At 47.4% G+C, this 11,158-nt stretch overlaps 1 protein-coding gene across 1 annotated transcript; it reads right to left on the bottom strand.

The window, feature by feature from the left end:
* Positions 1 to 410: 410 nt before the first annotated feature.
* On the bottom strand, positions 411 to 7,466 carry MRGPRE (MAS related GPR family member E). Its single transcript, XM_074273939.1, has 4 exons — positions 7,452 to 7,466; positions 7,215 to 7,354; positions 6,579 to 6,666; positions 411 to 4,155 (listed from the first exon to the last, which is right to left on the bottom strand). The coding sequence occupies exons 1-4, from the start codon at positions 7,464 to 7,466 to the stop codon at positions 3,136 to 3,138; spliced, it is 1,263 nt and encodes a 420-aa protein (XP_074130040.1). The 3' UTR covers positions 411 to 3,135.
* Positions 7,467 to 11,158: the final 3,692 nt, after the last annotated feature.

The raw sequence follows: 11,158 nt of genomic DNA, 5'->3' as shown, positions 1-11,158 counted from the left end.
TGTATCAGCCATGCACACATATGTAGATACATTGTATTGGCCGTGTGCACATATGTGGAAACATTGTATCACCCACATGCATGTATATAGATACATAGTACTACCCATGTGCACATGTTTAGATACACATATCACCCATGTGCATGTATATAGATACACCGTATCAGCCATGTAGCTTTCAACTATTATGAGTTCTTGGCAGACAATAAATGGGACTTCAACCTCCCTCCAATCACATGAGACCTTACTTCCAGATGATGTTATGGGAGTCTTCTTCCTTTGGGAGGAACAGGGGTCTTTATCAGTGATAGGGAAGGTCTTGTTTTAGTGTGTGGAGAGCCCAAGTTTTGGAAGCTTGACCAGCGTGTGAGCTGCTACCTTGAATCGATGGGAAGGGGCACACATAAGGGAATGATGCAATTCTCTTTAATAAATAAACAGAGCAGCAGCATCTACTTGTAGGGAACATCCAGTAACCTAAACCTGTCACCCCAAAGTCTACATCCTGGGTTCCCAACCTCTCTCCTTTTTTCCAGAGAAAGGAGTGGTTTTAAATGAGATTGTAGAAGGAAAAAAATTGGGGACAAAAACAGTGGTTATAGAAACATAAGAAAAATTGAGCCAATCCCTGACATCACTCTTTCACCTAATAATAAAGCAATTATGAAACCATTAGCCAGTTTACAGAGCTGTAGAACAAGACTTTCTCATAAATTCACCTAAGAAATTCTGTGATGTTTTTGGAAACTCTGAAAATCCTGGTCTAAAAGGCCAGAAAGGAGGTTATTATGTCTCTGATGTCCATCATCTGCTCTCGTCAGACCATATCTGGTATATTGTGGTCATCTCTGGGACACCATTGTCAGAAGAGCCTTGATAAGCTGCAGAGCAGCCAGAAGAGGGAGACCCGAGTAAAAAATTAGGGAGGATGAATCTGGAGGAGAAACAGAGAGGAGACGTGACTGTGATCACCAGAACAGGTACTTCAAGACTAGGAAAGCATAAGTGACACATTTCTAAAGGGGGAGAGAGTGAATTCTGCTTACCAGAACCCTTATTTAAGTGTGAGTGCTAGCCTTGGCAATATTCTAGAATGGATATAATGAAGTGAACAACCAAGAAAGAAACAGGAATTGTTCATAGACAGCATGGCTTAGGGAAGCATCGTCCATGCTGAAAACAACCTTATTAGTATTATTTTTTAACAGAATAACTAGACAGGTAGTTCATGACAATGCTGCAGAGATGGGTAACCTAAGTTTAAGCAAAGCACTTGACAGTCTTCCATGCTTATTCTTATGGAAATGATAAAGAGTTTTGGGCAAGATACAGACAATTAGATGGATTCAGGACTGCTTAAATGGCCAGACCCAAGAGGCCATTGTTAACATCAGCATTGTTACTTGGATGGAGCTCTCTAGTGGAGCCTCAGTCACTGTCTCTGTGCCAGTTAATGTGTTTATCAGTGACTTGGGTCAAGGAATCATTAGTCCAAAAATGGTTTTTAATTTCTTCGACCTGAGATTCATGGGCCTCGTATTTAGCAGGCTGCCTCTCTCTGGTCCCATCTCTCTCTGCTGCCATTTTCTGGAAATTCCCATGCCCTGTGTGGGACCATGGGCCTTGCCAGTCAATCCCTAGCATCTGTCTGTTGCAACAGAGATAGAAAAATGATTGCTGTGTCAGAGTGAGAGCTTCAAGTCACTCTGCCTAAAGTCAGTGAATTGCCTAGGTAGGGGAGTGAAGGCTCTAGGCATCCCACTCATGTACTGGAAGTGATAAGAACTTAGCTGCACCTGGACAGGTCAAGTCCAGGGGCAGCCTTTAAAAGGATCATCCATTTTCCTTTCTTCCTCCTGGGATCGTAAGACCACCATATCTGATAACTTCCCCCTCTCCCCTAGCTTCATACTAGTTTGTATCCTTCCCCTACTGCCACCATCATGGGGTTTCACCTATTCAAAGCACCATCCAGGGAACAATTAGTCTTTTTTGCTCCCCTTCCCAGATTAGACAACATTATATTGTGGGTAGAGAGTCAGAAAAACACGATAAATGCTCTTGACTCTACTTAGTGAGTGGCTAGATTGGGAGAATCATCTAAGTAAGCACTTAATGGATGCTTATTGATTTTGTTGGTAGGCTTTGAGAGCCTCAGTTTCCTTTAAGGCTAGGTGGCCTTACAGGTCCCTTTCAGCTTTAAAGTTCCAATCCCAAGTTCAAGAGCATGGGGAAGGGAGGTCTCTTCAGAGGTGGGCTAAGCCAGGCCCCCAAAGGCAGTGGTCATCTTAGTCCTTTCTCTTCCTTCACCTTTGAATCTTTGTGCATTAGACTGGCCATCACAGTGGCTCCAGGACCTGCCAACCATCGCCATCTTGATGAGATTGTTCTTGCTCCATCTTTGGTGGCAAGATTTCTTCATGTGTCCTCTAAATTTCGTGAACTTCTAATATAAAAATCCCATCCACTGACTCCTTGCAGCAGCTGTAGTTTAACTTGGGAGGGAAGAATACAGAGAAAGTACATCTGCGATGTGCTTGTCTACACAGAAGAGAAACAGCACAACTGCTCAGCCCTGGGGGACAGGAAGGATTGTGGGGAGCCTTCTGAATTAGGATCCATGGAGTGAGATACCCTGGACAATGCCTCATGGCAGGGATGAGGGGGAGGGAAGAGAGACCTTGGGATCTAGAGAGGTAGCTGCCAGGAACTCGCTTGGAAGTGGGACTGTGCTGGAGGAGCACCATCGGAGGTGATTGCCTGAGGAGAGTGGTTTCTGCTAGCTAGGAACTCACTTGATGAAGGAGTTTAAATGCATTTAGCAATCTCTGCATCACAACCCTGTGCTTTCAGCTACCTGATCCCACTGAGGAACACATTTGGATTCCCCTGAAGGGGATCGGGAAACCTCACCTTCCCTCTTACCTAGCCAAGGGGCAGGAGGGTTATATTGAATTCTAGCCTCTACGTTCAATAAACCAGTTCAGGCCCTGGCTACTCCAAGACAGAGACATCCCAGAAAGAAAGATTCTGGGAACCAAGTTAGAGCAGCATCCTATCTCACTGGCAGGGGCAAGGGATCTGGGCCGAGGGAAATGAAGCGGTTGTCCTGAGGGGCAGGCCATGGGCCGAGGCCTATATCTCCACAGGCCCTGTGTCCAGCATCTCTCCTCCCTCCCCCAGCTCTTCCTCATCACCCAGAGCCCTCAGGAGGACGGCCTTGAGGGGCTCCCGGAATCTGCGCTGCCTGAGGCTGCCCACGCAGAAGTAGATTGGTGGCTTGGCTGAGCTATTGACGCAGGCCAGGAGAATTCCCAGGCAATAGTAGTGGGGAGGAATGATCAGCCAGTTGAGGGAGAGCCTGTAGATGCCAAAGGGAAGGCCACAGAAGAGGAACGTGAGCACCGTGAAGAGAATAATCAGGTAGAATTTCTGGGGCCAGCGATGCTGGGAGCCACACTCCACCCGGACCAGTAGGATCAGACTGGACACACACATTGCGAACAAGAGGAGGAAGAGCAAGCCCACTCGAGCCAAGCCAACGTGGCTGCACACCATCCCCCCGTTGCCGCCCGAGAGCTCCCCACAGGTCCCATAAGACAGGAAGTGCAGCAAGAGGCAGAGGGCCCAGAGAAACGCACACACGATGGCCGACGTGTGCGGGGGCCGGCGGCGGCGGTAGCACGCGGGCCAGAGCGTGGCGGCGCACTGCTCCATGCTGATGGCCCCCAGGAGGCTCAGGCCTACCGTGTAGAAGAAGAACCTTAGGGCCAGGAGGCTGTCAGACACATAACTGGGGAAGGCGAAGAAAATGTCTAGAGTTTCGGGAATGACCATCACCAGGTGGCAACAAAGGAAGAGGAAGTCGGCACTGGCCAAGTCGAGGAGGTAGATGGAGAAGTTGTTCCGATGGATGCGGCTGCTCAGGAGCCACAGAACGATGCCATTGCCGGCCAGCCCGGCCAGCCCCACGGCCTCTGTCAGAACGAGGATGATAATGCGGAAGACGAGCCCTTCGTCCTTGCTCCTGCTTAAGCTGAGATGCCCCATGCCCTTTGACAAGTTAGCCTGACCACGCTCCCAGGCTGAGAGCTCTCCGGTGCCTGCCTCTGCACTCAGGAATCCTCTTTGGGACTCTGCTGCCACCCAGTGTCCCTGCAAACACAAGGATAGCATGGTGATGCACCAGGAACTCTGGAAGTGGGGAGGCTGGACTCCACAGGCCCTCTGACCTCAAACCCTCAGTGACCCCCAGAGGGGCCAAGACAGGTAGAAGTCAGAGTCATGAGCCATAGGAAGCAAGAAGCCTTTTCCCACAGAAGGACTCCATCCCATCTATGACATAATTGCTCCTTTCACTTTTTAATCAGCAGGGGGATGAGAGCTGGTCACTGGGAGCTATAGCTAATTGCAGAAGGCTGGAGAGACTCAGCTCTCCTTAGAAGTTAATGCATGGAAAAGCTGAAAGTGCTTTTAATGAGCATCCCGGAGAAGCTTCTCAGCTGGGAACTGGGACTTTGGGGCACCATTTCTCAAAGAGAGATGCATTCTGGCTTTCTGGGATGCAGATTGCTACTAAAGTTCGGAATCATTGGGCAAGAGTTCCATGTTAGAGCCAATTGGGTGTTGGCTCTTAGAGGAAAACTGCAATAATTGTTTGGTGTTCTTTAGGGAGTTAGGAAGGGGTAACCCTCTGAAAGGGCTATTTGCCCATGCCAGCCTTTTCTCTCCTTTTCAATTTCCTGATGAGTATGAGACTTTTAGTAGGTGGGGAGGATCTTTTTGGGGTAGAGGGAGAAAAGAGGCTTTTATTATTTGACCTCCAGGGATTGCTCAGACTCTGGCTATTATTTGGCTTCTCTGACTTGGGGACTGAAAGGAAGGTGATGGCATCCTTGGACATCCCAAAGTTTCCTTCTCCCTTATTCTATCCTTTCTCATTATTTTATTTATTTATCTAAATATCTATTTATTTATTTAACTGCCCACTCACTCATTTATTTATTTATTTTTGCTGAGGTAATTGGGATTAAATGACTTGCCCAGGGTCACACAGCCAGGAAGTGTTAAGTATCTGAGGCCAGATTTGAACTCAGGTCCTCCTGACTTCAGGGCTGATGCTCTATCGACTGAGCCACCTAGCTTTCCCTACTCTGTCCTTTCTGATTCTTCCTCATAAAAACTGCAGATCGGACCCTGAATTTGCCCTTGTGTAGTTAGGGACTTGCAGGCAGATTTCATGTCTTCCTGCTCCCTTGCTCATCTTGGTATCAAAAAAAAAGCTCAAACTCCATCTTTCAGAAACTCCTTTCTAAATCTCATTGCTATCCCCCCCAGTTCCTCTGGACCTTGCTCAAGGGACTTCCACTAGGTCCTCAGGGCTATGCTGCCTTTGCTCTCTGAGCTCTCTGTCCACCACACCTCCCAGAGTCCTGTTAATGTCTTCATAATGTTTCTTGAGGAAGTTCTACTCCGGCTGACCCCATCTGTGGCTGAGTAGGGAAGCCTGAATTTGGAATCACCAAATCCCAGAAGGCTGGAGGTAGAAAGGCCATCAGAGACCCTGCTGAATAATCTGTAAAGTGGACTATGTCCTCAAGGCAGAACCCAAGTGAGGTCCTGAGCATGGACACTAGTGCCACTAACAGAGACCATGAAACCAGCATCTTTGCAGCTTCAGTGCCCAGCCTATGGGAAATAATTAATAAACGTCCATTGGGTCATGGTGAAATGCAGCTAGTGAGGACCTCCTTCCCTCCCTCCCTCCCTTCTCTCTCCCTCTTGGTCTTTGGGAGGCCTCTAGGGATTGCTGTTTATTCTGCTTTCAGATACCACTCATTTTAAGATGTTCTTATTTCAGAGGCCTTCTTTCAAACCCTCTCTCTGCTTTGTACAGCCAATATGAATGTTGGCAAGACATTTCTCCCTCTCAGGGCCTTAGGTTGTTCCTCTGTAAAATACACGAGGAGTCACACTCCACATTGAGGATCCATGTCTCTATTTCTCCAAATCCATTGGTGTTTGATCTCCCAAAACTTCTGCCTCCCTTCTCCTTCTGTCCAAATTCTCAGCCTTATGGCTTGTGTCCCTGGGCTTGCCTCCCTCTCACCCACAGGGTGAGGCTGGAATTACAGGGCTGGGAGGGGCCTAGTATACTAACAATTAGATCTTCCCTTCCTACTCCAATGGGGGCAGACAGAAAGGAAGAGATGAGGGACAAAGAAAGAATAGGGAAAAGGAGACAGTCGAGAGAAAGAAGCACAGATAATTAAAGGAGGCTAGGATGCCCACCCCAACCCTCCCCCCAGGAAAAGGCTCCTTGGCTCCCATACTAGTTCTCTCTCTCTCTCCCCACCTCCCAGATCTAAGGTTCCCTGGGCTGCACCATCAGCTCAGCAGCCTGAGCTCCAGAAAAGACCCAAATCTATGTAACCACAAAAGGTATAACAGGAAGCCCTGGAGGTTGGGAGGTGGCTGAGGAGTGGGGAAAACTAAGAAGGTGTTCAGGAGGACAGGACTTGCATATGGGGAAGCTGGATGCCATGTGCATGGAGGAAAAGAGAGGAGAGCTTGCCTACCCCTTGGGCAGTCAAGGATCCTAGGGAGCCTCTTCTGTCAGCCCAGTGGCTTCGGGCAGCACCCAGCTCTGTCTTGGACTCCATCCACCTGTAGTAGGAAATCAGGAGGGAGAACCCAGGGGTCCCAGCTTCTGCAAAGCTATGCCTGGGAACAGTGAATTCTTGCACCTTCCTTGGTCCAAAGGGAGTGGGCTTCACTCCATTATCTGCCCTTGAGGGCAGTGGGGAGGGCAGAGGAGAAGGTGCTAGCTGCCCAGCTGCCTTAAACAGGGTCCATGGGAAGCAGCTGATCTTTATGTCCCCAGAGCCCAGAAGCCAAGGAAGTGAGCTCATGTTGCAGCATGAAGGATGTGGGATAGACTGAAGTCCAATTTAGGAACAGATGCTCTAGGGAAGGTAAACATTGCCAAGGGGCTAAGGGAAACCCATTTCAAGGCTGTTAGATTAGAGGCTGACCTATCTTGGAGGGGGGAGATGGAGATAACCCTCACCAACTCTTCCTCCACCAGCTTTTTCCTCCGGTGCCCTAACACCATTCCCTTCCTCTCCAGCACTTTCCCCTAGCAGAGAAGAACAAGAATGGGAGATAGAAAGCTCAGGGGCCCCCCCCCAGGAGGGCTTTGCTCTCATTCTCACCTTCCTGGGTGCAGGGGGCTTGGAACTGCCGGCCCACACGGGGAAGTTCCAGCGGCAGGCGCCTCCTTCCCCGCCCAGCGAGCCTCGGGATCAGGGCGGCTCCCGGACAGTTGTTTGCAGCCTCTGGCATCCCCAGGATGCTGGGGAGTGGGGCAGGGGAGTGTCACGTGGTGTCGATCCACTTGTCAGAGGCTCCAGCCCTCAGCTGCCTCCGCCTCCGCCTTCCAGCTACATTACTGGGGCCCGCACCATCACCGCCTCTCCAGAACCATCTTCTGTTTCTTTCAGCTTGCTCCCGAGGGGCCCAGAAGTGAAGTAAGGCTTGGCTGGGTGGGGATAGGAGTAAGGGGGAGGGGGGAGGAAATCCGGGCAAATCTCCTGCCTGTCTTGAGACAAACAACTCTTTATAGTCGCCCCAGTTTCCGGGCTCCAGGTCTCTCTTGCTCCTTATGACACTCCTGTAATGGGCGGACCAGACCCTACATTTCTAGATGAGGAAACTGAGGCAACAGCATATGAAGTAGTTTGTCGTGGGTCACAGTTACCAAAAAGAAACCTAGTTTTCTTTTGGTCTCAAGCTCTCAGGAATCACTTCTCACAGGTCCCATGCCCAGGAATCCTCAGGATTCCTCCCCTTCCCCAATGTAGAACAAGTACCCCTTTCTTCAATTCAGTGCAATTCAGGGGTCCTCGAAAGAATCTTGTTGGAAGCCAGAGAATAACACACACATGCCAGTATTACAGAATGGTCTTTTTTTTTTTTTTTTAACCTACCTATTAGGGAAACAAATTGCTCCGCCCCGTCTGCTTTAACTATTCTGGCCAATTTGGGAGCTGCCCTTGGTCCTGAAAGATGCTGCCTATACTTTCATTTTTGTTTGGCGTTGTGGAGCTACTAGATCTACTGGAAGTGAGACAAACTAAGATTCAGCTAGCGCTGCTCTCCCTGTTTATTAAGTATTTCTTAAGTTCCTATCACAGGAAGGCCTGAGCTGCTCAGAGGCTCTTAACAACACTCCCTGGTTCTGACACCTGACTATCTGTCAGCTAATCTCTATGAAATGCCCACTTTTCCCATGGAGGGAGGCTGGAGAGCTGTTTTTAATCATTTGATGGAAGACAATTGTTCCTTTGGGCCCCAGAGGAAGGGGCTAGAAGCAGTAGGGGGTGTTATGAAAAGTCCGAATTAGTCCAAAATCTTTGGAAAAGCTTTCGACTATTGAGTGCTTCCCAGTGCAGACTAAGATGTCTTGGTGGGGCAGGAGTGGGGGTATACAATGTTGAATAGTAATGGTGATAGAGGGCAATCTTGTTATACCTCTGATCTTATTGGAAATGGTTCTACAAGCTGCCTTTTATGGGAGGGAGAATGCAGCTGAGTGGTCAATATTTGAAGGCAGCATTTGCTTTCATGGGACCTCCTGCTGCGTCATTCCACAGAACATGTTCATTTTGCTCCTCCCTGTTTACTTTCTCCCTTATGTCATGGTTAATTCAGATATGACGAACTCAGCTGCTTTCATGCGTGGAGTGACTCAGTGCGGAAGGATCAGGATGCTTTCAAATGAAGCCATTGTCTCTGGTTATAGATGGGGAGTCTTTGATATGCTAGAGACATCTAAGGAGAAAAGAACTTCTGTCTTAGACTGTGATTCAAATCCCCTTTAATAAAAATTCTCCATTCTGTCTTTAGATTTCTCATAGTAAGGGCAGCTAGGTGGCGCAATGGATAGAGCACCAGCTCTGAAGTCAGGAGGACCTGAGTTCAAATCTGGTCTCAGACACTTACTAGCTGTGTGACTCTGGGCAAGTCACTTAACCCCATTGTCTCAGCAAAAAAAAAAAAAAAAAAAAAAAAAAAAAGAAAAGATTTCCCATAGTAAGTGTTTGCTCCTGTCCGGATGCTGTTCCCATGTGGAAAGTAGCTTCAGTTGGACACTTTTGCATCAGCTACCCTGGCAGTCTTTTCTGCTTCTCCTCCCCTGATGAGATGGCCAAACACCAGCCTTCAAGCAAATGTGTCCAGATATAAAGCAACCTCCTGATTTCCTGAGGTCCAGAAGCCCAGGAGTGGATCTGGACATGAGCAAGGAAATCTTCTTCACCAGCAAAGGCACTATTAGCCAGAGAAGTGGTATAAACTTTGGCTCATTTTACTAGCAAGGAGGTGTGGATGATGTGTAGAATGAGTAATGACTAAAATGCCCAAAGTATCTTTCTCCTCTATCAGTCTCCTAACAATAAAGCAGATCAGAAAGCTCACTCACTATTTTCTTAGATCCAGAAATAACCTCACCATTTTAGTGCAAACTTGTTCTGTCTACACTGCCTCAATACCAGTCCACCCCTGGATTATGTGAGGGATTGTGGGATAATGAGTGAATTGTTGAACTTGGGATCAGAAAAATCTGGGTTCAGTTTTTGCCTCTTACTTAATATGTGGCTCTAGTCAGTTAATGAAACTTCTTTAAGCCTTTCTGAGTTTCCTAATGTCCAAAATGGGAAAACCAATAGCATCTACATTCTAGAGAAAATGAGGGAACACAGTCTTGTGACAAATCATTCAGAGGCATGGTGAGGCTGTTTGATGGACTGGAAAACATTATCTGCTCGCCTCAGAACATAGGCAGAGATCCCTCAAGTAAATCTTCTTGGCTTATGATGAAATTCCTTTTTAATGGTGTCATTGCTCTGCATTGGTACAAGACAGGACACTAGTGAACACTATAAGGAATCAGCCCATTTTCAAGCTACGCAAAGTGATGTGCAAATCTTGTTATAATTAACATCTTTTACCAAACTGCCCTTCAGAAACCCAGCGTATGAAGAAACACTTCACTAACAATTTCCAAGTCCCTTTCGGATCTCCTGCTGGCTTTCTTCTTCTGGGTCCAGATTTCAAAGCTGTGCTTCCCTTACTCTCAGGAGTCATTGAAACCATGAAGGAAAGTATAGGAAATGCTGCTGACTTGAGAACTTTTTTGATCATCTCTCAGAGCAGCCAAAGTCATTCTAAATTGATTGTTCCTCATCCAGAGCTTTTGTCCCACCCTCCTCTTGGTTACATACATGAAAATGGAGTATTTTAGATTGAAAATTATAATTACTCGTTCAATCATGTATTTATAAACAATCGGCCTTTTCAGCCTATCTTTTTACTCTTTCTTCTTTACTTTACTGTCTCCTCTAGCCATTCTTCCTTATCCTCTTCTTCTATGCTCCTAATTCTTAATTTAAATGATATTCTAAAAGCCCCTCCCTTATCTGTAAGGGGCCTTTAAATGGGTGCCACAGCAAATCGGGAGATTGAGGCCTGGAAGTAATTTCTGTGGATATTAGGACTGCCCTTGGGCGGGATCCTGGCCATATTGAGATAGCTTCGTAAAGGGTGACTCTCTCGCTGATTGGCTGTGTGTGTGACCTCACAGGCCCTATGTAAGCCCACTGCAGGCAGGAATCGCTCTCTTTAATCTGGCGCTCCTCACCCTGGCTCCCTAGCCTGGGTGGCCAAGCCGAGATGGATAGCCAAAAGAGGTAAGGATTTTGGTAGTGAATACATGGGTCTTCTGACCAGGTGTTCACTCGGGAACCAACAAGTCAGGGCATCAGTTAGGGCATTATGTGAGTAGGTATAATAAAGGCTTTTAAGATTACATGTGCCTGTTCTTGAGTTCAGTACCGGTTATTAAGCTATAGATTCAATAGATTGTGGCCAGAGACCTTTGAAGCCCTCAGAGGAGGCAAGCCGGGTAGAGTTCACACTGCAGAGGACAGTGGTCAAAGGTACTCTGGTGGGTCTAGGACAGACTAGTAATTGTAACTGCCAGGAGAGCACGTCAACTTCTTTTATCTTCATGGCTTTATAAATTTAGAATGACTTTTTTGAATATCCTTTTAGATATACATATTGCTCTCTCCCTTTTTAACAAAAAAATTTTGAGAAT

The sequence above is a fragment of the Sminthopsis crassicaudata genome, chromosome 6 (genome assembly GCF_048593235.1).
Source record: "Sminthopsis crassicaudata isolate SCR6 chromosome 6, ASM4859323v1, whole genome shotgun sequence".
Lineage (NCBI taxonomy): Eukaryota > Metazoa > Chordata > Mammalia > Dasyuromorphia > Dasyuridae > Sminthopsis > Sminthopsis crassicaudata.
Note: the sequence above shows the minus strand (reverse complement) of the source record. Positions and strands in the feature narration are given on the sequence as shown.